The sequence below is a fragment of the Rhinoraja longicauda genome, chromosome 8 (genome assembly GCF_053455715.1).
Source record: "Rhinoraja longicauda isolate Sanriku21f chromosome 8, sRhiLon1.1, whole genome shotgun sequence".
Lineage (NCBI taxonomy): Eukaryota > Metazoa > Chordata > Chondrichthyes > Rajiformes > Arhynchobatidae > Rhinoraja > Rhinoraja longicauda.
Genome location: NC_135960.1, coordinates 39,829,583 through 39,856,994, shown reverse-complemented (window position 1 = coordinate 39,856,994; position 27,412 = coordinate 39,829,583). Strand labels below are relative to the sequence as shown.

The 27,412-nt window shown below is 40.4% G+C and overlaps 1 protein-coding gene across 4 annotated transcripts in view; it reads right to left on the bottom strand.

Moving 5' to 3' along the window:
• Positions 1-27,412, bottom strand: part of ikzf2 (IKAROS family zinc finger 2) — a 152,142-nt gene that overhangs the window by 47,973 nt on the left and 76,757 nt on the right. For 2 of the 4 annotated variants that reach the window (XM_078403684.1, XM_078403683.1), the window contains exons 2-3: positions 15,058-15,112; positions 14,601-14,702 (exon numbers count right to left, since the gene is read on the bottom strand). In XM_078403684.1, the coding sequence (XP_078259810.1) occupies positions 14,601-14,702; positions 15,058-15,097 (142 nt within the window). In that variant the 5' untranslated portion in view covers positions 15,098-15,112. Of the gene's footprint in view, positions 1-12,160; positions 12,278-14,600; positions 14,703-15,057; positions 15,113-17,064; positions 17,167-27,412 lie in introns of those variants that run through there. The other 2 variants (XM_078403685.1, XM_078403686.1) reach the window with 2 other exon arrangements.

Below are 27,412 nucleotides of genomic sequence, written 5' to 3'. Positions count from 1 at the left end.
TATTGCGGTGTGCAGTTTCCTGCACCCGCTGTCTAGGACAGCTCTTGGTGCATGTCTCAGCGGAATGAGATTTCTGGAGTGATTCCTCTGTGCTTGCAATAGCACAAGCAACCAGACCATTTCCCTCCTGTACTCTGATAAAGATCTTTGTTTCATCCCAGTGAAAAAAACATAAATAACTTGTTTTTTCTTCACAAGCCACAAAAGGAACTTTTGATTTTGAAAATCTATCCGATTTGTATTTGGAGCTATAAGATTTAGAATGCATTTTATCAGTATCAATAATTTTGCTACAAGACAAATAGAAAATCTCTTTTCAATGCATATTTCAGTCTGTGGAAAAAAAATACTGATATACTGTCTTTTACCACAAGACAAACAAAAAATATTTTCTCTTTATAATGCACTGCAAGCAGAATAAAGATACTTATATACTGCATTTATCTTGATAACTTAGTACTTTAATGATCTAAGTATTTGTTCTAAAAAGACTTTCCACCCACACAGAGCTAAAGGAGTGGCTGTTACAAAGCCATATATCAGTTCTCTGTGGTAAAAGTATCTAATCCTATTTCTCTCTTTACTTTTCCCAGTCCCTACTTTCTGCTGCAAGAAAGCTTGAGGCAACAATGGATGAGTTGAGGAATAATGCATCACGCATTTTTTCATGTTAATACATCACTGCATTGCGCTCTTACATTTACCATGCTTATAAAGCTATAAATTCCACATTAACAATCGACCCTTTCTGCCAGTTGAAATTATTCTACAATCATTTCTTAATTACTCTCTGATCTGATCATTTTGTATTAAGCTTTGAGCCTATTGGCATGCTGCAACTGCAAAAATGAAAGAAGAGAAAACAAAATAAACTTTATTTAGTTTAAAGCTTTGTGCTTTATTTTATTTTAATTATAATAAAAATGTACTGACATTCAAAACAACTTACTGGATTAATGTGATGAGCTAAATTAAACAAGGTCACTGAAATATGATGAGAAACTGATTCTCAACTGAACAAAATGCTTTTCTGGAGCTCTGATAAATCAAACAAGTTAAGGCTATTTCCCATATATTTTCTTCTGGATCAATGCAAAAACTGGAATTTAAAACTTTTATTGATTTAAATGGGAAACATGATGTAGTCTGAATTATACAAGACAAATAATATTGTTAAGAAAACATTTTGATTTTCATGCTACATTAACTAAATTTCTATAGTGCTTCCAAATTCCAAAGAAATTTAAAGAATGTATTTCAGTCTTCAGGACGATACTGCTGAGCTGATGATTAGCTCAGTACTTTTCTCCGAGAGACAAAACTGGCATTTGTTCTATGAGCCAGCAGAAGTGAAAATGTTATGGTCATCATGAAAATGAATGAGAAAAAAATCCACACTTTAATATAGTCATTTAAAAAATGTTCAAACAAATGAATGTTTAAATGCAAGTGCAAATTTATTCCACAGCTTTGATTCAATGGGATTGTTTTCACTTCTGAATCTTTCCCAGGTGATTACACTGACATTTGTTAAGACATTAAACTGAAGTCCTGTGGCCTCTCCAGTTGATGTTAAAGATGCAATCGCATCACAAGGAATAACTAGGTGGTCCATCAAATACATTGATCAACATACATCCTCAAACAATACCACTAAGTATAGCACTAATATCACTAACCCACCCCCCCCCCCCTCGCCTGTGTCCATCTATTTCTGCAATGCTTTGTCTTGCCTCTCCTCTCTCCCAGCTTTCTTCCCCCTCCCCAACAATCATTCTAAAGAAGGGTCCCAACCCAAAATATCATCTATCCAGATTCTCCAGAAATGCTGCCAGGCTTTATGTCCTTTTGTGTAGACCAGCATCTGCAGTTCCTTGTTTCTCCATTAAGTAAAACTTATCTGGTCACTTATCTCATTACTGTAAAATGCTAAGGTGGTTATGGGAGAATTCAACATGCAGCTAGACTGGGAAATCAGGTTGGTAATGGACCCCAGGAAAGAGAGTTTGTGGAGTGCCTCCGAGATGGATTCTTAGAACAGATATGACTGGAAGGAGGCCCTAGCAAGGGACAAGGGAAGGGAAGTCAAGTACAGCATAAAAATAAAAGAGAAGTATAACATAGCAAAGAAGAGTGGGAAGCCAGAGGATTGGGACTCTTTTAAAGAGCAACAGAAGATAACTGAAAAGGGAATACAGGGAGAAAAGATGAGGTACGAGGGTAATCTAGCCAATAATATAAAGGAGGATAGTAAATGTTTTTTAGGTATGTGAAGAGGAAAAAAATAGTCAAGGCAAATGTGGGTCCCTTGAAGTCAGAAGCTGGGTAATTTATTGTGGGGAACAAGGAAATGGCAGACGAGTTGAACCGGAACTTTGGATCTGTCTTCACTAGGAAAGATACAAACAATCTCCCAGATGTTCTAGTGGCCAGAGATCCTAGGGAGACGGAGGAACTGAAGGAAATCCACATTAGGCAGGAAATGGTGTTGGGTAGACTGATGGGACTGAAGGCTGATAAATCCCCAGGGCCTGATGGTCTGCATCCCAGGGTACATAAGGAGGTGGCTCTAGAAATTGTGGGCGGATTGGTAATCATTTTTCAATGTTCTATAGATTCAGGATCAGTTCCTGTGGATTGGAGGGTAGTTAATGTTATCCCACTTTTTAAGAAAGGAGGGAGAGAAAAAACAGGAAATTATAGACCAGTTAGTCTGACATCAGTGGTGGGGAAGATGCTGGAGTCAATTATAAAAGACAAAATTGCGGAGCATTTGGATAGCAGTAACAGGATCGTTCCGAGTCGGCATGGATTTACGAAGGGGAAATCATGCTTGACTAATCTTCTGGAAGTTTTTGAGGATGTAACTAGGAAAATTGACAGGGGAATGCCGGTGGATGTGGTGTACCTCGACTTTCAGAAAGCCTTCCACAAGGTCCCCCTTAGGAGATTTGTGGGCAAAATTAGAGTACATGGTATTGGGGGGTAGGGTACTGACATGGATAGAAAATTGATTAACCATATAACCATATAACAATTACAGCACGGAAACAGGCCCGTTCGGCCCTACCAGTCCACGCCGACCACTTTCTCTGACCTAGTCTCATCTACCAACTCTCAGACCATAACCCTCCAATCCCCTCCCATCCATATACCTATCCAATTTACTCTTAAATAATAAAATCGAGCCTGCCTCCACCACTTCCACCGGAAGCTCATTCTATACAGCCACCACCCTCTGAGTAAAGAAGTTACCCCTCATGTGACCGCGGGACGTTTCAGTGCCCGGTGCGGCTCGGCCGCTGGACTTAACATCGCCCGGTGTGGCCGCGGGACGTTTCGGTGCCCGGGGCGGCTCGGCCGGGGGGCCTTCCATCCCCTTGCGGGGGCTGTGCGTGTCGTTTGCCTCGGTAGGGGTCGAGCTGCCTGTCCGTGGGTGCGGGGGGAAGAGAGGGGAAGTTTTGTTGCCTCCATCACAGTGAGGGGGTGTTTGGAGTCACTGTGATGGATGTTTGTGTTGGGGTCGGGTGTCCTGTGTTCTTTTCTTTTTTGCTGTGTTTTGTGTGACTGCTGAAATTTCGCACGGTGTTGTGCCGAGTGACAATAAAGTGTTGTTATGTTATGTTATGTTATGTTATGTTACCCCTAAACTTTTGTCCCTTAATTCTGAAGTTATGTCCCCTTGTTGGAATCTTCCCCACTCTCAAAGGGAAAAGCCTACCCACGTCAACTCTGTCCGTCCCTCTTAAAATTTTAAAAACCTCTATCACGTCCCCCCTCAACCTTCTACGCTCCAAAGAATAAAGACCCAACCTGTTCAACCTCTCTCTGTAGCTTAAGTGCTGAAACCCAGGCAACATTCTAATAAATCTCCTCTGTACCCTCTCCATTTTGTCGACATCCTTCCTATAATTTGGCGACCAGAACTGCACACCATATTCCAGATTCGGCCTCACCAATGCCCTGTACAATTTTAACATTACATCCCAACTTCTATATTCGATGCTCTGATTTACAAAGGCAAGCATACCAAACGCCTTCTTCACCACCCTATCCACATGAGATTCCACCTTCAGGGAACAATGCACAGTTATTCCCAGATCCCTCTGTTCCACTGCATTCCTCAATTCCCCACCATTTACCCTGTACGTCCTATTTTGATTTGTCCTACCAAAATGCAGCACCTCACACTTATCAGCATTAAACTCCATCTGCCATCTTTCAGCCCACCCTTCCAAAAGGCCCAAGTCTCTCTGTAGACTTTGAAAATCTACTTCATTATTAACTACACCACCTATTTTAGTATCATCTGCATACTTACTAATCCAATTTGCCACACCATCATCCAGATCATTAATGTAAATGACAAACAACAGTGGACCCAACACAGATCCTTGGGGTACTCCACTAGACACTGGCCTCCAACCTGACATACAGTTGTCAACCATTACCCTCTGGTATCTCCCATTCAGCCATTGTTGAATCCATCTTGCAACCTCACTATTAATACCCAACGATTTAACCTTCTTAATCAACCTTCCATGTGGAACCTTGTCAAATGCCTTAATGAAGTCCATATAGACAACATCCACAGCCTTGCCCTTATCAATTTCCCTGGTAACCTCTTCAAAAAATTCAAGAAGATTAGTCAAACATGACCTTCCAGGCACAAATCCATGTTGACTGTTTCTAATCAGGCCTTGTTTATCCATGTGATTATATTTATTGTCCCTAAGTATCTTTTCCATTAATTTTCCCACCACAGACGTCAAACTAACAGGTCTATAATTGCTAGGTTTACTTTTAGAACCTTTTTTAAACAAAGGCACAACATGCGCAATGCGCCAATCTTCCGGCACCATCCCCGTTTCTAATGACGTTTGAAATATTTCCGTCATAGCCCCTGCTATTTCTGCACTAACTTCCCTCAATGTCCTAGGGAATATCCTATCAGGACCTGGAGACTTATCCACTTTTATATTTTTCAAAAGTGTCCGTACCTCCTCTTCTTTGATCCTCATAATTTCCATCACTACTCTACTTGTTTCGCTTACCTCACATAATTCAATATCCTTCTCCTCGGTGAATACCGAAGAAAAGAAATTGTTTAATATCTCCCCCATTTCTTCGGGCTCAGCACATAGCTGTCCACTGACTCTCTAATGGACCAATTTTATCCCTTGCTATCCTTTTGCTATTGACATATCTGTCAACCCCTTGACAGAAAGCAAAGAGTGGGGATAAATGGGTCCCTTTCAGAATGGCAGGCAGTGACTAGTGGGGTGCCGCAAGGCTCGGTGCTGGGACCACAGCTATTTACAATATACATTAATGACTTGGATGAAGGGATTAAAAGTACCATTAGCAAATTTACAGATGATACAAAGCTGGGTGGTGGTGTGAACTGTGAGGAAGATGCTATAAGGTTGCAGGGTGACTTGGACAGGTTGTGTGAGTGGGGGGATGCATGGCAGATGCCGTTTAATGTAGATAAGTGTGAGGTTATCCACTTTGGTGGTAAGAATAAGAAGGCAGATTATTATCTGAATGGTGTCAAGTTAGGAAAAGGGGACGTACAAGAAGATCTGGGTATCCTCGTGCATCAGTCACTGAAAGGAAGCATGCAGGTACAGCAGGCAGTGAAGAAAGCCAATGGAATGTTGGCCTTCATAACAAGAGGAGTTGAGTATAGGAGCAAAGAGGTCCTTCTGGAGTACTGTGTGCAATTTTGGTCTCCAAATTTGAGGAAGGATATTCTTGCTATTGAGGGCGTGCAGAGTAGGCTTACTAGGTTAATTCCCGGAATGGCGGGACTGTCATATGTTGAAAGACTGGAGCGACTAGGCTTGTATACACTGGAATTTAGAAGGATGAGAGGGGATCTTATGGAAACATATAAGATTATTAAGGGGTTGGACACATTAGAGGCAGGAAACATGTTCCCAATGTTGGGGGAGTCCAGAACCAGGGGCCACAGTTTAAGAATAAGGGGTAGGCCATTTAGAACGGAGTTGAGGAAAAACTTTTTCAGTCAGAGAGTTGTAAATCTGTGGAATTCTCTGCCTCAGAAGACAGTGGAGGCCAATTCTCTGAATGCATTCAAGAGAGAGGTAGAGCTCTTAAGGACAGCGGAGTCAGGGGGTATGGGGAGAGGGAAGGGACAGGGTACTTATTGAGAATGATCAGCTATGATCACATTGAATGGTGGTGCTGGCTCGAAGGGCCGAATGGCCTACTCCTCCACCTATTGTCTATTGTCTATTGTCTAAAATGATTTTGTTATGCAAATTGGCTGACACGTTCACCCAAACTGTTATACTTTGTGTAAGTACTTTGCAATTGGCTTAAATCACAAAAGGGTGCTACATAAATGCAAGTTCTTTCAGTCAAATATTTAGTTTGATCAAAAGGATTCAAATACTTTAAGTGCAATTAATGAGGCTTAATGAGAACAGAAATTTGTGAAAATATAAATTCACAAAGCAGTGCTAAACAATTATAATATAAGTGGCCAGGGACAGTGAACACAGTCCTCTGTTCAATTGTGGACAGTGCCCAGACCATCACACAAACCACCCGACCCTCCATTGACACCATTTACACCGCACGCTGCCTCGGCAAGGCCAGCAGCATAATCAAGGAGTCACACTCTGGCCACTCCTTCTTCTCCCCTCTCCCATTGGGCAAAAGGAATAAAAGTGAGAAAACACACACCTCCAGATTCAGGAACAGTATCTTCCCAGCTGTTATTAGGCAGCTGAATCATCCGACCACAACTAGAGAGCAGTCCTGAACTACCATCTACTTCACTGGTGACCCTGAGATCTTTGATCAGACTTTACAGGCTTTATTTTGCACTAAACATTATTCCCTCATCATGTATCTGTACATTCTGAATGGCTCGATTGTAATCACGCATTTTCTTTCCACTGACTGGTTAGCATACAACAAAATCTTTTCACTATAACAATTAACTAAACTAAATTATGGCAGCACAATGGTGCAGCAGTAAGTGCCACTTTCTAACAATGCTCTAGCAACCCAGGTATATGGATTGGAAAGGTTTAGAGAATCTGGGCCAAATTGCAAGCAAATGGAACAAGCTTAAATAGGCAACTTGGTTAGCATTGATGAGTTGGAATGAAAAGCTTGCTATGTTGCTGTATAACTCCATGAATGTATGCTGTTAAAAATCACTGCACACTTCTTTAAGCATTTACATATGTGGTAAACACTGTATCCAATATCAGTGGCGACATCACAGCATTTTGAGAATTCAGCTCCTTCAAGGAGAGAATGGAGATGAACAGTTGGTGTGAACAAGTAGATTTGCAAGAAATGACCCTTCCCAGAGTCAAAGAATGTCAATAAATGTTTTTATATGTTATTAAATAAACTCAGAGCTCTACATGAATCTATTACTCGCTGCACATCAAATGACATGTGAACATCCACTGTATACAAGAATGAGAAGGCATGGAAAACCAGAACTAAGATCAAAGGCCAGTAACACCCTTAAATGCGCTATCAGCAGTCTTGAAAACGTGCAATTCATGAGGACCCACTCCACTAGATCATAATACAAGCAGAGAGGCAGTGCAATTAAGAACAAAAGAACGAGAAGCAGGAGTAGACCATTTGGCCCCTTGAGCTTTCTCTCCCATTCATGGAAGATCCTGGTGGATCTTTTACATTAAACATCATTTTCCTGCTCGAATACCCAAATCTCTAGATTCCATTAAAATCTAAAAATGTATCAATCATTGCCTTGACTATTTCAAGGAACCATGATTCCATAGCTCTCTTGGGTAATAAATTCCAACCATTCATCACCTTAATAGACAATAGATGCAGGAGGAGGCCATTCGACCCTTTGAGCCAGCACTGCCATTCAATGTGATCATGGCTGATCATTCTCAATCAGTGCCTTCTCCCCATACCCCCTGACTCCGCTATCCTTAAGAGCTCTATCTAGCTCTCTCTTGAATGCATTCAGTGAATTGGCCAAAACTGCCTTCTGAGGGGATTTTCTTTCCATCTCTGCACAGCTTACCTATTTATTTTATGGTATTGTAGTATGGTACTTTATCTGTCACATGTACCGAGGTACAGTGAAATTCATTTTTGCAAACAGTATACAGATACTATATTTTGTGTGCAGTATCACTATACATAAACACTTAGATACATATTAGATAAGCAACTCAGACATAGTACAAGTGTATAGCAGTAATACATAGAGACAGTATAGAGTCGCCAGTTTGGCACCATTTTCAAGTTCCAGTTGTTTGTGCAGCGATCTGATCTGACCATGAAGGTCTGTTGTCCTAGTGGCGTTGCAGGGTTGGCCTGGCCAAATGTAGCTCAGGTGTCCTCTGCCACTGCCTGCCATTCTGAAAGGGACCCATTTATCCCCACTCTTTGCTTTCTGTCTGTCAACCAATTTTCTATCCATGTCAGTTCCCTACCCCCAATATCATGTGCTCTAATTTTACCCACTAATCTCCTATGTGGGACCTTGTCGAAGGCTTTCTGAAAGTCGAGGTACACCACATCCACCAGCTCTCCCCTGTCAATTTTCCTAGTTACATCCTCAAAAAATTCCAGTAGATTAGTCAAGCATGATTTCCCATTCGTAAATCCACGCTGGCTCGGAACGATTCTGTTACTGCTATCCAAATGCTCCGAAATTTCATCTTTTATAATTGACTCCAGCATCTTCCCCACCACTGATGTCAGAAGTTTGTAAGAGCAGAATGGAAACTGATGTCTTACAGTGAGGTGTTAACTCCTTAGCTTGCAAGCCATTCCACTATCCAGAGAGTTAAAAAAAGTTGTGGAAGAATTTCTATTCAACTAAAAATGATGACAATGCAGTATGTTTGTTCTCAAGGTAGTGAAAAGTAGTTTCCGTGTGCATCAATTAATGCAGACTTGCCTCGTATAACAATACCTATTGGCCTTCCACCTGACATTTCACTGTTGTCCATCAATGAAGCAATGCCTGCAATGTCATTTTGCACCTGAAAAGAGGCAGCTCATGAAATATAACAAGTTGGGAGGTCATGTTGCAGTTGTATAAGACATTGGTGAAGGCCGCATTTCAAGTATTGTGCTCAGTACTGGGCACCATGTTATTGAAAAGATGTTGTCAAGCTGGAAAGGGTACAGAGAAGATTTATGAGGATGTTGCCAAGACTAGAGGGTCTGAACTATAGGGAGAGGTTGAGTAGGCTGGGAATCTATTCCCTGAAGCGCAGGAGGATGAGGTGCGATCTTATAGGAATAGATGGGGTAGATGCACAGAGTCTCTTGCCCAGAGTGGGTGAATCGAGGATCTGAGGACATAGGTTTACGGTGAAGGGGAAAAGATTTTATAGGAATCTGAGGGGTAACTTTTTCACACAAAGGATGGTGGGTGTATGGAACAAGCTGCCAGAGGAGGTAATTGAGGCTGGGACTATCCCAACGTTTAAGAAACAGTTAGACAGGTACATGGATAAGACAGGTTTGGAGGGATATGGACCAAGCGCAGGCAAGTGGAACTAGTATGTTGGCCGGTGTGGGCAAGTTGGGCCAAAGGGCACTGTATCACTCTAAGTTGAAGCTCCGACCTGCACCACTTTGTAAGTCGAGGGCAGCAAGCAGGTAGGAGTTTTACACAAAACAGTGCCAACTTAAAATCACAGCATTCTTTCTTTTAAACAAATATTCCCTTTCCTACATATTTGCTCATTACATATGTGGGAGCTATCCCAAAACAGTGTGGTGAACTTCCCTCACCATAAGCACGGTGGCAGCTCAGAAAGTTATTTAATGACAATAAGGAATGAGCAGAAAATGCTGACATTTCAACAAGATCTATAATCCATAAATACTAACAAGAAAAACGTACGTCAACATTCCGACAAAATTCCATGTTGCCATTCTTCTATTACTGATCATCATTCTCATCACAATGAATGCCAAAACTAATCAAATCAACTTTCCAAACATGTTTAGACAACTTAATCAAAAGCAAAACTATTTCAACCATCGACTGATCATTTTTGTGCATATTGCTCATTCCATCTTCCATATGCCTCTCTGACTGCCATACAACTTTTCTGCACAACTTTCTCCAAGTGATATGCATGCTGTAGATAATTGCTCTTGCAACAAAGGAGGTAGCAGTTGGCTGTGAAGGACTAGTGCAAGCAGCTCTCGGCCCAGATGCCCTGGCTTTAAACTGGGCAGTTTTATAATAACGAGTTTGGTTTAGCCAGCTAATGGGCAAAAAATGTCATTGTCAGGAGCAGAAATGGTGGTGCCTTGAAAGGTGTCATCACAAGAACATATTTATATTCTACAGACTCAGTGTCACACACCTCAGTTGTGTTATCAGCTGGCCTCACAATTTGCCAGAGAGTAGATCACAGCCTTGATCCCCCTTCTGGTCTAGCACATTATAAGTAGTTGCTGCATTTGTTGCAATGAATGCCGTGACTTGTATCTTCAAATACTGCAAGAACATTATATCCAAAGGTTTTGACATGTTATTGGTCACTACTTGCAGGCTCCAAGCAAAGACGTGCCAATTAGAAATAGATTTCCCATGATCTATGATGTTTCACACAGGTTACTGGATGTGTAAGATAATACCTCAAGCAACTAAACATACACACTTACTAGCCTTCGTCTACAGCTGCCATGTCATGGTCCTCACAGCTTGGCTGAACTGGTGTGGAACTTCCTCTCCAGTTGCTATTTCCTCTTGATTTGGCTGTGGTACGCTTATGTCTATATGCTCATTTGGCTTCTAAACCACGCTATATTTTTTGTAAATTGCCATGATCTGAGTCAGTGAAAGAAAATGAAAGGTTTACTGATGTAATATCATCATTTGCCACATTGACTTTTATGGCATTGCCGCTGGATCCCAAGAAGGTGGATTTTTTTGTATACTTGAAGTGAGAAAGTCACAATAATGGGATCATAATGATAGAGGAATTGGGAAAAGGCATGTTTAAACTATCTGGATATTATCAGATGGAAGAGCTTTCAGGGTAAAGGGGATTTTGAATGCGAAGACGAGGTCTGGATAGTATGAACTTGCCATATTCATGTCACTAGTCTTGTGGCAATCAAGTTCACGATAAGAACTATCCTCCAAATCACTGAGTCTTTGGGATGATAGGGCCTCGTCCAACTATCTGCTGCAATCCATGCTATTATAGGCATATAATATAATAGGCCTATAACAATATTATAGGCATATAATATGCCTGCCTTGGTAGGATAGTTGAATTCTTAAGGTCATTTGTACGGAGTACAAATATTGGAAGAGTGGTAAGTGTACGAGCACAGTACTATTCACAGATGGAATTTGCTGTGGTTTACATATGCCTTCACCACATGTGTGATGTCATTAAACTTATTGTGGCATTGGAAAAACATGCCAAAGATATCCTGCTAGGCCACCTTCTTCCACCGGTTTTTCTTTCTGCTCTTGGGGAATTCCTGAGATCTTCATCGCCATGATTTTTTCGTATCTGAATCAGTGAAACTGAGTTCCCATTTTAACACCTGGGAAATCATGGTTGCTTCAAGTGTGACTAAGCTGAACAGTAGCTTCCAAAAGTGGATGGATTTAGCTGCCACCTCCCCCTTAAGAGTAACAGAGGTAATTCAGTAAGCCTTGCCTTCAGCAAGTGCACAGGAACCCTGAAATTACTCATGTTTACCATATGCAAATGAGAAAATACATTTGTGCGTGGTTCCTTTAAAGCATAGAAGTGCTTGCAGAAGGTGCGTGCACGGAGATCATACACTACCAGTGTAATGTGGATGGGATCCCTGTTCAACACCATTTTAAAATATATTTTCCTGACTTTTAGCCTTGTATTTCTTTGATTTAATCTAATCAATTTCCCTTTCTGGGTGTTCTGTATAATAACATCAATAAAGCTCATGACAAAAGCAAAAAATATGAATACTGCAAATCTAAAATAAATATAGAAAGTGGCAGAAATGTAAACAATGTTGATCCAATATTTAAGAAATAAGCGGCTAAGATTTTGGGTGAAAAATGAGGGTTGGTGAAGTTACCTCGACTTAAGATGAAAAGGCAATGTAAGATTTGAAAAAGAAACATTGTGCAGGGACATAAAAATGTCTTCACCTGAAATATTAAACTGCTTATTGATTTTTGGCTGCTGGTACATCGGCATTCTCAACACCTTTAGGTTGTGATATTAAACCAAGGCCACACCTTCCTTCAGGGGTTGGTTTAAAAGATCTAATAAAAATTTAATTTGAAGAAAAGTATCATTCTTTAGTGTCCTAAAATATATATATCCCTCAATCACATTGTTAAAGGAGAAGATTATCTAGCCACTATTAAATTGCTTTTTGTGGAAACCTTGCTCACGCAAATTGGTTGCCATTTTTCCAACATTACAATGAAAATACTTTATTAACTGCAAGTGCTCTGCTAACAAGATTGTGAAACCTATTTAATAAAAGCAAGTTATAACTATAAAGTATTGTACAGTACATGTTTGGAAGAAGTTTTAATGTTAGTTAGGAAAAATATCTGGCAGATCCCAAAACTGATCAGGGCTGGATTTTAACTATCATTGACTAAACTTATGACAGTTCTCAATAAATTTATGTGCCAGTGTTTTGTCACATGCATTTTAAGGAAATGGTTTGAAATGGTTTAAGAAACCAATCAAAATTAAATATTAAAATTCACAAATATGCTTTGTAAAAGTTTTAGTTGAACCAACAAATAACCTGTTTTTTCTAAAATAAAGATGAGTCTCATTTGTACAAATATACATTTTTTTAAAGAATCAATGCAGATTTGTAAATGTTGAAAAATGGCAATCAAATGGTTAAATGCATTGATGTTTTGACGAAAGCTACAAGAGTGAGACAAACCTACTTTCTTCCACCCCATTCCTGCAGAAAACTTGTTGCCAGTCCTGTCTGCACCGTCCTCACTCTTCCAATAATACTTGGCCTAGAGCCAAAAGTGTCATCTTACGCACAAGATAAAAAGGGATCATTTTTGAGGCCAGATTCCAACACCCTTGCTACCCACCACCACACCCCAACACCACTACACATATATGTTACACGCTGCAGTACCATTCTTACTGTTGCACCCAACCCTAATTCCATAGACAGTAATCATGAATCAATAGAAATAAAAGACAACACTATCACATTTTCAGCAAAAGCACATTTCATTCCTGATTTCCTCTGTTCTGGCACCTGTAGTAGAAATATGGCACCAACATTGTCCCATGAGATTTACAAAAGATATATAATGTACACTGTAAAGTCTATTTTTAAGAAAACTGCCATAAAAGATGTTAAATTAATATTACTACTCTAAAGAAACCATGTGCAGCAGGGAAAACAGGGATCTCCACATTCTTTAAATATTTCATCCCAAATGCTTTGTTCCTCTGCAAACTAACCCCAAACAAGTTGCAGTATGATTAACAGAAAGGGCATCTCACTACTCAGCGGTGATACTAACCACCATTAATAAATAATAGCTGATTAATATTTTCAGACGGTTCTTACCAATTTCAAATATATATACGTTCAAAATCAATTTTACTCAGAACATCATTTTGGCAGAACTCAGACACAGCTATATTACTTTCTCTCACACCAGCTAAATATCATAAACTTTACAAGATCAGAGTTTAATTTAAATTACAGATTATAAATAAAAAGACCCTTTTGTGGATTTGTCTATTTTACAAGCCATTTTATATCAAATGAGAAAACAGTTTCGGCCTTTGAAACCACATTTTGCACTGTACTTTTAAATGCTTCAATCAATTTTACATCTGTTGTGAGAAGCATCTGCTTATGCTGTAAATTAGACAGCAGTTTTTAATTTACTTAAATTTTATTCAAAAATACAGCTGCAACTTGTTTAGTACATGAACAATAGTGCCGACTATGTTCCTTTGACGTAATATAGCCAGCAATTCTACTGGCAAACAATATTTACATCAGTTAATATTATTTACAGTGACAGGGTACTACTTAATCAGCCAGACATATTCTCTGAATTCAAATCCTCATGAACAAAAAAGATAAAATACCTACTAATCATAATTACTTCTGAAATGATTACTTATTACCATAATAGGTTTATTTTGGTATCTACAATAGTGTGGGTCCAAAATAGGAAAATAATGAAATGTATAAAGACCAATTAAAGTAACTTCAAGTGCAGCAATTTATATAATTATTTTGACTTTCTATTTACGAGCAAAGATATGATGTTTTTGGAAAATAGGAAAATGACTTAAAAATTTTAAAATACTGTTTATTTATTCTAATTCTATTTATTTCCAATACACATCCAATGGATCTAAATAGGTCTTACCTGGCAAAGATAAACATACATCTCCAAATCCAAACACTCCATAATTGAAAGCACTAAGTAGGTTCATATGCATAGGTAAGAAGCAACTTTTGCAGGGGTTCAGACCAAAGAGTGAGTGCTGTGTTTTGTGCTGTGATAATCTAACCAGCAAGTTCATGGAATTGTCAGTACAGAGCAGAAACCAGTATAAAAAGATACTTACTGTTTGTCATATGACTCAGAGAACTGTATTGGCCATTGGGTGTGCTTGTGGTGGGGTTCATCATCCTTGAATGGTCCATCTTGGGGCAGAAGTCATCATTACCTGTTTCAATGAAAAGGTCACCATCAGGTAACAATAATATATAAATCAAAGTTCTATTTTCAATAAATAATTCTCTTTTTGCAATATGCACAGTTTTTGTTAGAAGGATTAATTTGAACACATCTTTAGCCACAATGAAAACTAACTTTCTTCCTAAGGAACCCAATGTTTATCCTGCATTAAAGTATTTTAAATCGTTCACTTCCTTTGACTGTTAAGAATTTAGAAAAGCAGTAGATTTAAATTAGCAACATGTTAAATTAACTGAACAGAGCAAATTATTATCTACAGTTATTTCTATGAAGATTTGCAACTTTAGGGTAAAATATATATATATATTCAGTTTAACACTCACCACTACCAGTGATATGGCCATCAGTAACCTCTGTTTCCATATTCAAAGTGCAGTGCTGTAACAAAAATTTGCAAAAATTATCATTGCGGATATCTTATCTGTTGCTGAAAAGTGCTAACGGTAATTAAATTACACCTACAATCATAGGACCTTAATTGCTGTATCAATCCTACAGCTACTGTTTATTATAAGACCATAATTGTTAGTCAAGAAAAATTGTTATTTTCCGGAAGGTATTCCAAAAAATGCTGTATTATTTGATTTTCGATCATTGGCACTAAATTATTGTAGCCTTTTTCAGGTTAAGTTACTGTTGTATTCAGCCAGATTATGTTAATGGCCTGCTATTAATTTGCAAAGATGCAAGAGATGACTGCAGTCTTTCTCAAAGATCAGCAGAGCAATAAACTAGAAGTCAAAGAATGTAGTTGCACTAACATTTCTTCAGCTTAACAAGACTTGTCGCTGTCATTTCATGGTGACAAGTCAACATGAAATTTTCTGTCATTCATAATAAAAGGCATCTTAGCTTTTTTCAGTTACCATAATTCATTTATCTTATTACTGCAAAGTAAACATATAATGACATTATTCTATCACTGAAATAACTCAAACTCTCTTACCTCTTTGTATAGCAATATGCACACCACCAAACCTACACTCTTACGTGTGGAAATTATTTGCGGTCCACAAAACTAAATATATTGATATTGATAAACACAAAGCAATTGTTGATGTCCACTGCACTTATACTATTTAGATCTGTCTTGAAGAATTAATTACCAGTGAGAGTATGATTGAGATTCTCAGAAACATAACCACTTTTTCCATTAGGACATAAGGCCAATCTCAAGAAGAATGCAGTCCAAGGATTCCTCTGCGATTTGATCGGAAGAATCCATTCCTATTGATCTCAAAATATTTTTAGGCATGACGACAGAAACATCGCGTTACTTACTGGAATAAGGTCATTTCTCCACTTGCCTCTCTGCAAAATGTGAATTATACGTTCCTCTTTTTGCCAAGTTTTATACTAGAATCAGATAATGGTATTTACAGTCCCATTTCCAGTGCCGGGAAGAAAATAACTACCACTGGGAAAAAAATCCAGATACCAAAACAAAACACTGTGAAACAAAAAATGCGATAGAAACAGAGCGTTTTTGTATGCTTGTTCTATATGACCAGTAATACACACGTAGAACAAATAAAAAGAATCGAACCCAGTTTCTCCGAAAGCTGAAACCAGCGTCGGGCACACTGCAACAAACAGGAAAAGTCCCACCAACAAAAATGGTTAAAACACTCCACCTTTCTACCTTACAGATCGAACAAGAAGCGTCAAAATTAAGCGACTGTCAGTTCTTACACGTGTTGACGATAAATGTGCAAGGTTTGGGATGGGTGTTGGAAAAATGTTCAAGAATGTCAACGTACAGGAGAGAAAGAGGTCAGCGCCTCGACAATGCAATTAAAACAAAACTTGATACACCGGTTCCTAAGGAATCGACGGGAGAGGGAGGAGGAGGAGGAGGAGGGGGGGGGGGGGGGGGGGGAATTACACACAAGCTTTTACATTCAGACAATTTAGCAAGATTGTTTAAATGGCTCATGGCAAAATGTTCTCTTTGCATGGCACATGAAAAGACTAATGCTGACAAAAACAAAATCGTTTCCATCGGCAGTGATGGTATCAATCCGGAATAAGCAAGGTGTGATGGGTGACAATGCCAGTAATTATGCGAGGCACCCGATTCTTTCAAATCTACTACACAATGATTCCTTAACAACTGTGCGCACATGATATACGAGTGCGATTGCTATCCACACATTTCCAGCCATGACTCCAGCTCTCGTATGAATACGACGGGATTTGTTTGGAACTGCAACAAGTCATAAGATCTGTACGGTGAATGTGCAGGTACTTGTTTTTTTTTTTAAATCTTCGCTGTATGAAACTGATCTGGTTCACATTTCTGAGTGATGTAGAAACAAGCCTGTGATTACCTCAGTAATAGGCTACGATCATTCAAATCCATCACCTTTCGCTTTAATATTGCAGAGCCGAACTGTTGGATATGAAACGCTGCTAATCCAGCAGCCACTTCCTCCATCTTCACCATGGTAGTATGGGAGTTTGTCAAACACCGAGAAACCGAACGCGCGGGTTCATGCTCTCGGCGATCGACTAGAGCGAAGATACTCCAGCCAACACAAGGGAAACACCAAAGATAAGAACTACACATAAACCCGGACAATCATTAAGGAATATAAAAACTTTGTTTTTTGCAGTCTGCTACATAGATCTGGCGTTAACATACGCCTACTATTCGCATGTGATAAATTGGTAACATTTTAAAAGCCGGTATTCAAATATGGGAGGTATAATATTAATTAATTGTCCAGACAATTTATTGAAATAGAAAAGAACCAGGCAACTGACTTCAACACTCAGGAACTCAATTGCATTTTGTTAAAGGTCATTTACAAATGAATATGCCTACGTCATACTTCTTTAGTTAGAGAGCTCACTAACATTCTCTCATTATAGCAAGTCAATTGTAGTTACAAAAATGTTTATAGTTTTGGGAATGGCATGTCACCAATAGTACCTTTACAATGAGGTTCTCCGGTGCCTGAATAATTGACATTCTGTTTCATAATATTGAATTCTGGCATGTGAACCAGCATTTGGAGATACATTGTAATTCTGCCCACTTTAAAGTCCGCGATGTTTATATTCATAGCTCAATGAACGGAAAATTAATATTTTCCAAATCTGTTAAAGAAACTCGAATCATTGTCATCCTTGATATGACTGATATTTACACCATCTAAGTCAGCTATAAAATCACTAGTTTGCAATACCATTAGTAGGCGCATATCTATTATTTTTAATTCAGTGATTTGTGTGTGTGTGTGTTGGGGGGGGGGGGGGGGGGGGAAGCGGGGATACATGAACCACAATAGATGTATAGCAATCTTATATATTTTATTACGATTATACATTAGCCCACATCCTGTCTCAGCGTTCTATTTTTTTCCAAAGCCTCTATATCATATTTCATCCATCGTAACTTAATCTGATGTCGAAGAATATTATCTCTGGGTTCAGCTAGTCAATAATGTTTTCAGATGTTAAAATGATGCGGAATATCATTCCTCACATGTCTCGTCATTCTTTGTTTAGGTACTAAATAAATTATACTCCACGTTTTTAGTGGGATATCAGTCTGTCAACAACCGATATCCACATGTGGTTCAGTCGCTACACAGAACCTATACAAATGGGGAAGGTCGTCAGCAAAGTAGTATTGAAGTTCCAAGGTGAGGGAAACACAATGCTTAAAATGTGAATCAGCGCATGTTGACTTTTAGAACTCGCATATATGATATGATATGATATGATGATTATATATGTCTTTCCACTAGCAATTTACAACGTGGCTGTCCCGTTTTGTCCCTGTAATTATTTGACAATGGTCTTAAAACACTTTATGAGAAAGAAAGGGAAGAGGGAGTTTAAAAAAAAAATTGGGTTCTTTGAGACAGGTCGAGTGCATTATGACTATAAACGATATTATGGCATTATGGTATAAACGAGTTTCTTGATTTATGCAGGTCTCCAGCCAAGAAGGTGTGGGAGAAGGTCAATTATTTATCTGTCGATAAAACGTACAAAATTACACTTACGTTTATATGAAGTAATTTTTACATATGTTATTGCTTGTCATTATTATTACCGCCTCTGTCTTTCTTCAACTTTACCTGCAGATTCTTTTTGATTCCTTTTCAGCTCGATAATGAGTATACCAGAACATAAAACATTGAAGTATTTTGAAGTACTTGTTTAAATATATAAATCCTTTTCTTCTCAATTTATGAAACTTGGAATGACAGGAGTAAAAGGTAAATGGTTGCCATTTGCTCAACAGGATAATTAGAAAGATCAAAGTGTATCATCAAATTCTTGGTGACACGTCAGTAAGTTGCCAAATTAATTGTCCAGTGTCGATTTTTTATACCCAAGATCATAGATACTTCAGAAACTGTCCTCACAGTGCCACCTACTAGCTGTAAACTCCAATTACATGTGCTCACGGCTGTGTTTACATGTAATATTTCAATCTCTATTTACACATGAAGAAATATATTTTGGGTGTTATAGGAAGCCAGGAAAGAGATTGGTGGAGCTCTGACATAGATTTTTGCATTATCTTTAGCCATAAGTAAGGTACCGGAAGATTGGAGGATAGCTAATGTTCCCTATTCAAGAAGAGTGGCAGGGATAAGCCAGTAAACCACAGGGCCAAGAGCCATATGGCAGCATAGGGAAACTATTGGAAACAAATTCTTAGGGATAGCATTTCTGATGGAAAGGCAGGGAGTTAACATGATTTTGTGCATTGAGAAGTACAGCCCCACAAATCAGTTTTCCCTTGAAGTAATTAAGAAAATTGATGAAGGCAAGGCAATTGATATGACATACATTGACTTTAGCAAGGCTTTTGACAATGTCCTGCATGGTAGTCTGGCACAGGGTGTTTTGACAAACTGAATCTAAAATTGGCTTGATGATAGGGGGTTGAGGATAGTAGTGGAGAGTTGGTTTTCTGACTGGAAGTCTGTAATTGGTTTTCTGACTAGAAGTCTGTAATTATAGTCTGTACCAAAGGAACAGGTGGGATGAGAACGTCTATGGTTTATTACGTTTGCTGACACAAAAATTGATGGAGCAGTAGAGGGTGAGGATGGCTGCCTAAGGTTACAAAGAGGCATAGATCAGCTGCAAAGTTGAACAGAGCTATGGCAAATGAAATTTAATCCAGACATGCATGAGGTAATAAATTTGCATCATCTAATACTGGATGGACATATACGGCAATTGGAAAGGCCTTAGATGCATTGATGTAGAAAGGAACTTTGAGGTGCAAGTTTGTAATGGGAACAGGTTGATAAGATAAGATAAGATAAGATAAGATCCCCCACCGCTCCCCTCCCCCAAGGTGTCCCCCAAGGCTCAGTCCTTGGCCCCCTCCTCTTCATCCTCTACCTGTTCCCCCTTGGTCAATTAATCCGCCGTCATGGTCTCAACTTCCACTGCTTCGCCGATGATATCCAGCTCCTCATCTCCACCAAGTCAATCTCCCCCACCACACACTCTACACTGACAAACTGCATCACTGAAATAAAATCTTGGCTTCAATCAAACTTCCTCAAACTCAATTGCAACAAATCTGAAATCATCATCATTGGTCCAAAAACGCTCACCAAATCCACCCAAAACTTCATCCTCAACATTGATGGTCTCCGAGTATCCACCTCACCTCACATCCGGAATCTTGGAATCATCCTTGATCAAACCCTCTCCTTCGACAAACACATCACAAACACAGCCTTCTTCCACCTCAAAAACATTGCCCGTCTCCGTCCATCCCTCTCCTCCACAGCTGCAGAAACCCTCATCCACGCCTTCATCACCTCCCGTCTGGACTACTGCAACAGCCTCCTCTATGGCGCACCCTCAAAAATCATCAATAAACTTCAATACATTCAAAACTCCGCTGCCCGTCTACTCACACACACCTCGATCCGTGACCATATCACCCCCGTCCTTTATAAACTCCACTGGCTCCCCATCCCCCAGAGAATCCAGTACAAAATCCTCCTCATAACCTACAAAGCCCTCCATAACCTGGCCCCATCCTACCTGACCGACCTCCTCCACAGGCACACTCCCACCTGCACCCTCCGCTCTGCCGCTGCCAATCTCCTATCCCCCCACATCCGGACCAAACTCAGATCCTGGGGGGACAGGGTTTTCTCCATCGCTGCTCCCACCCTATGGAACTCACTACCCCAAACCGTTAGAGACTCCTCCACACTCACCACATTCAAAACATCGCTGAAGTCTCACCTGTTCAGTACTGCCTTCAACCACTGAAGGTCACCTCACCTTCTGTCTCCTTTCTCCGTTCATTTATTTATTTACTTATTTATCTATTTATTCATTTCCCTATGTTCTCAAAATCTCTGTAAAGCGTCTTTGAGTATATGAAAAGCGCTATATAAATAAAATGCATTATTATTATTATTATTATAAGATAGTGAAAAAGGTATATTGTTGCTTGCCTTCACTGGCAGGGGTATTGAGTTTTAAAGTAGGGACATCATGTTCCAACTATACAATAATTTGGTTAGTCATATGTAAAATATTGCCTGAAGTTCTGGTCACCACACGATAGAATGGATGTAGTAGCATGTCAAAGAATGATATTCACCAGGATGTTTTCTTTAGTTACAAGGAGGAATGGAATATACTGGGTTGCTTTCACTGAAGAGCAGGAGGTTAATACAGATGTTTATAAAATTATTTGGGATATAGATAAGGTAGGTAGCCACAGTCTTTTTCTAATGTTAAATAAGTCTAAAACTACAGGACAGAGGTTTAATGTGAGAGGGGTGATATGTAAAGGAAATATGAAAGGTAACCTTTTCACACAGATGGTCGTGGCTATGTGGAACAAGCTACCAGTGGAGTCGGTATCGTCAGGTACAATATCAGCCTTTAAGAAGTATTTGGATAGGTACATGGATAGAAAGAAAGCATGAAATAGTTATGCTGAAGGGTCAGTTTCCAAGAAGTACGACTCCATGGCTATGACTTAAAGCACACGGTATTGAGGGTTCAGTGTTGAGGTGGATAGAAAATTAGTTGGCGGACAGGAAGCAAAGAGTAGGAATAAACGGGTCCTTTTCGGAATGGCAGGCAGTGACTAGTGGGGTACCGCAAGGCTCAGTGCTGGGACCCCAGTTATTGACAGTGTATATTAATGATTTGGACGAGGGAATTGAATGCAACATCTCTAAGTTTGCGGATGACACGAAGCTGGGTGGCAGTGTTAGCTGCGAGGAGGATGCTAGGAGGCTGCAGAGTGACTTGGATAGATTAGGCGAGTGGGCAAATGCATGGCAGATGCAATATAATGTGGATAAATGTAAGGTTATCCACTTTGGCGGCAAGAACAGGAAAGCAGAGTATTACCTGAATGGTGACCGATTGGGAGAAGGGGAGATGCAACGTGACCTGGGTGTCATGAAGAAAGCGAATGGTATGTTGGCATTCATAGCAAGAGGATTTGAGTTTAGGAGCAGGGAGGTTCTGCTGCAGTTGTACAGGGCCTTGGTGAGACCGCACCTGGAGTATTGTGTGCAGTTTTGGTCTCCTAACCTGAGGAAAGACGTTCTTGCCTTAGAGGGAGTACAGAGAAGGTTCACCAGATTGATCCCTGGGATGGCGGGACTTTCATATGAGGAAAGACTGGATAGACTGGGCTTGTACTCGCTGGAATTTAGAAGACTGAGGGGGGATCTTATAGAAACATATAAAATTCTTAAGCGGTTGGAGAGGCTAGATGCGGGAAGATTGTTCCCGATGTTGGGGGAGTCCAGAACCAGGGGTCACAGCTTAAGGATAAGGGGGAAGTCTTTTAGGACCGAGATGAGAAAACATTTCTTCACACAGAGAGTGGCGAGTCTGTGGAATTCTCTGCCACAGAAGGTAGTTGAGGCCCGTTCATTGGCTATATTTAAGAGGGAGTTAGATGTGGCCCTTTTTGCTAAAGGGATCAGTGGGTATGGAGAGAAGGCAGGTACAGGCTACTGAGCTGGATGATCAGCCATGATCATATTGAATGGCGGTGCAGGCTTGAAGGGCCGAATGTCCTACTCCTGCACCTATTTTCTATGTTTCTATGACACAGTGGATCTACCATATCTCTAGAATTCCCTTGGTCTCCAGAAACTGAAGGATGCACTACTCAGTAACCCAATGGAAAAATCATGAGGGTGAAGTTCAGAATCAAGGAATCACACACTGGCAATAGCACTGAATGAGACCAGCCTGTCAAATTGGCATAGGCTCCACTTCAGACTGATGGAGCTAGTACCACATCCTACCTTGCACTGCAAATCCCTTCCTTCTGCGCACTTACCCAACTTCTTGAAAGGTGAAATTGAATTTGCCTGTATGGACTCAGACAGTCCATTGCAGACCCAAACCACTTGCTGTGTAGTGTAAGAAAATAACTGCAGATGCTGGTACAAGTCGAAGGTATTTATTCACAAAATGCTGAAATAACTCAGCAGGTCAGGCAGCATCTCAGGAGAGAAGGAATGGGTGATGTTTCGGGTCGAGACCCTTCTTCAGAATGACTGCTGTGTAGAATCCACACTTGCTGTGTAGAATCACTTGCTCTAGTGTTACTTTTAATTTTTATTTTCTCCATTCCTCCTCAGTCTCAGTCCTAACTCCTTATTCTTCTCCACCAATTGGAATAGCCGGAGAGCTGACTCCTAACTCCTCTCCGCCAATTGGAATAGCTGGAGAGCTATTTTATTGTTGTCTTCCACAGTGATTGCTCCCTCCATAACTCCTTGGTTTACTCATCCTACCTAAATCACCCCCTCTTCAGGTACCTTCCCCTCTTCAGGTACCTTCCCCAGCAACTGAATCCCCTCCTCTCCCCCTCTTGCCCCCCCCCCCCCCCCAATATGCCCCACCTATTTCTCCTCTCCACCCTCCCACCTCCTCCCTTGCTAATTCCCTCCCTGGCTTCCCAATCCACAACTCGTCAAACCTATCACACACCCTTTGCTCTTATTTCGAACCTTTGATGTAACCATCTGCTTATCAATAAAACCCTCGCCAATGTCAACCTCTTGCCTACTACACATTGTTTTGCCTCTCCCCTTTTCCAACTTTCTTCCCCCCCCCCTTACAAGCAGTCTGAAGTTGGGTCTGGACCCAAAACATCACCCATCCATGGTCTCCAGAGATGCTAGCTAACCTGCTGAATTATTCCAGTACTTTGTTTCTTCTTTTCCAGAGAATAACTCAAAATGCAAAATGAAATAAAAGAGCAAGGTTATAAAGTTGTTTGATAGACAAAAAGGACCTCGATACAATGGATGATGACACAAATTGCTGGCGTAACTCAACAGGATAGGCAGCATCTCTGGATAGAAGGAATGAGTCACTTTTCGGGTCGAGACCCTTCTTCAGACTCTGAAGAAGGGTCTCGACCCAAAACATCACCCATTCCTTCTCTCCAGAGATGCTACCTGTCCCCCTGAGTTACTCCAACATTTTGTGTCTATCTTCGGTTTAAACCAGCATCTGCAGTTGCTCCTACACAGAGTAAATGGATATTGTTATAAATGGATATTGGAAGTGGTGTACCACAGCATTGTCTGCTGATAGTTTAATTACACGAGGAACACAATCTCAATATTTATTATTGATATTAAGAACAGGAGGCACGGCAAATAGTGAAGTAGATGACAAAAGTGCAGGAAAATATATATAGAATGCACACAATGATCTGCAAGCAAAGCAAGCAATCAAGCAGAGTTAAATGCCACAAAACAGCTACATAATAATCAGTTAATCTGCTATTGCAATGTTGGTTGAGGCATTTAACTCAATTATTCAGATATCTCTGTTAGATGAAATGATATTGCCATGAACAGAGTTCCAACATGGTAGTAGATGCCTGCAGACTAGCAGCAGCAAGCAAATCCATATTGCCAGTCTCACAGATACTTGCTCATGTGTATGGGTTGCCCATATGTCATTCCTACATTACCTGGGTAGGACCTGTACTTGGGATAGTGATAAATGCAAGGATCATGCACAAGTCCTGAAAACTATTAGAAACTCCAAACAGTGAACTTAACATTAATGGTGTAAATGTTATTGGAGGGATCCTGATAAACAGAATCTGCATGCATTTGCAAAGGCAAGTATTGATTAGAGATAGTCAATGACTGTTTGCATGGGAAATAGCGTCTCACAAATTTCATTCACTTTTTGAAGAGGTGACCAAGAACTGCTGCAGATGTTGTTAACATGGGCTTAACAAGCCTTTGACAAGGCCCCACATGGTATGCTGGTCTGGAAGGGGTGGTGGTAGAGGGTTGCTTTTCCAAATGGAGGCCTGTAACAAATGGTGTACCACAGGGATCAGTGCTGGATGACTGTTGTTTATTTTCATATATTAATGATTTGGATCTGAAAGTAGGTAGCATGGTTAGTAAAATTTGTGAATGATATCAAAGTTGGTGATATAGTGGACAATGAAGAGGATTATCTAAGATTACAATGATATATTGACCTGAAACGTCACCTCCAGAGATGTTGCCTGACACACTGAGTTACTCCTGCACTTTGTTCCTTTTGGGTATCTTGATCAACTTAATGGACTGAGGAATGCCAGATTGAGTTTACTTCAAATAAATACCAGGTGTTGCATTTTATGACAAACCAGGGCATTATTTATATAAAAAATGATAAGGCTCTATGACATGTTGTAGAACAGGGAGACCTTGGGGTGTAGGAACATAGAATCGAATAGAATAATAATAATAATATATTCCTTTATTTGTCCCGCACCGGGGAAATTTGCAGTGTTACAGCAGCAAAATGGATAGCAAGAGACATTCATTATAAATAAAAATAAAGATAAGGATAATTGTCAACATTTACTGTGTTTTTTCTTTACTGTTACTGTTGACTGGTCAGTTGACTGGTCTGCTGGGAGTAGCGCTGGTTGTACAGTCTCACAGCAGTGGGAAGGAAGGACCGCCGATACCTCTCCTTTACTGAATTGTCACCGAAGGAGCTACTCAGTACAGCGACAGTGTCCTTCATGGGGTGGGAGTCGTTGTCCAGCAGCGATGTTATCTTTGCCATCATCCTCCTCTCTCCCACCGCCTGTATTGGGTCGAAGAACTCTAAAGGATCTGAGTCTCCTCAACAGGTAAAGTCTGCTCTGGCTCCTTTTGTACAGTGCATTGATATTTTGGGTCCAGTCAAGTTTATTGTTAAGGTAAACACCCAGGTATGATAGCCTTTATTGTCATCCAAAAACATGTTTTTGGACGAAATTACGTTACCCACAGTCAACATTGAGAGGCAATAAAAAAGAAAGCAATAAAACACACAATCACAAAAACTACCATAAAGCAAAAAACATCCATCACAGTGACTCTCCTCCAGTCACCTCCTCACTGTGAAGGAAGGCCAGAATGTCTTTCTCTTCCCTGCCGTCTTCTCCCGCGGTCAGGCAGTCCAAATTGCCACGTCGGGGAGGTCGTGGCTCCAGAAATTGAAGCCCCCGCTGGGCGGTGGAAAATCCCGCGGCCTATTCCAGGCCGCGCCAGATGGTCAAAGGTCCGCAGCGGGCCGACCCAAGCCTCGCGATTCGGGGCGGACAAAGATGCTGCCGAGCTCCCGAAGTCAGCCCCCACCCAGGGACCTGCAAACTTCAGACGTCCACAGGGCCCGCGGCCGAAGCCTCCGAAGGGGTGGCGCAGCCGCACTCGCAGCGCCACCACAGCCTCCGAAGACAGCCAGCTCCGCAGGTGGTGAGTTTGTGAACCAGAGCCCCAGGTAGTCCCAGCTGGAGGCCGCCAGCTCCAGGTGTTTGGCCGATGATAGGCTGCAGCGTGAATGGAGACACGACCCAGAAAAAAGGTCTCGTCTCCGTTCGGAAGAGACAAATTTTATAGTTCCCCCCCTCCCAACACATAGTACACAACCACAAAAAAGATTACATCACATCCAACACTTACAATTAAGACAAAAAACAACAAAAAAACAAAAAGACAAACGGACTGAAGGTGAGCTGCAGCTGCTGTGCAGCGCCGCCACATGAGACTCCGTGAAAGCAGTGACATAAGCATACCAGGTGGTAAAGCAGGTGTGCCATAGAGTTTCACTGGTCAAGCATGACATAGTCCCACTCTTTCCCTAAAATAGTAAATCATTTGTCTGTTTTCATTAATTTTAATGCACTGATTTATCACAATATTAATCAAATGAATGTGGATTTAAATAAATGTATTATATAAAATAAAATGTTGGAAACATTCAGCTGGTCAAACAGCATTTGCGGAAAGAAATAAAGAAAGTCAAAGATGCCATCAAAATTGATAAAGAAAGAACTATTTAATTCCAAGTTGAAGAAAGTGAGATTTGGGATGAATAGGAGAATGGAAAAGTTTGTGAAAGGACAAAGTCAGGGCTGTAGTGCAGATAAATTGTGGAGGTTCTCTTGTTAATGAGATAAATGGAGAGAGTTAAAGGATGATAATACAAAGAAGTGGAAAGTGTTGGGTTTGTACCAGAGATAGGAGTGAAATGTAGAATTAACATGGCAATAACAGGAAGCTCAGGATCACTCCTGTGAAGTGAACACAAGTGTTCTGCAAGACTGCCACTTCAACCAATGAGAATGTGACTGGCTACATTGTTAGAAAGAAAGCCCAACATAAGCTTGAGAAACATCTCATC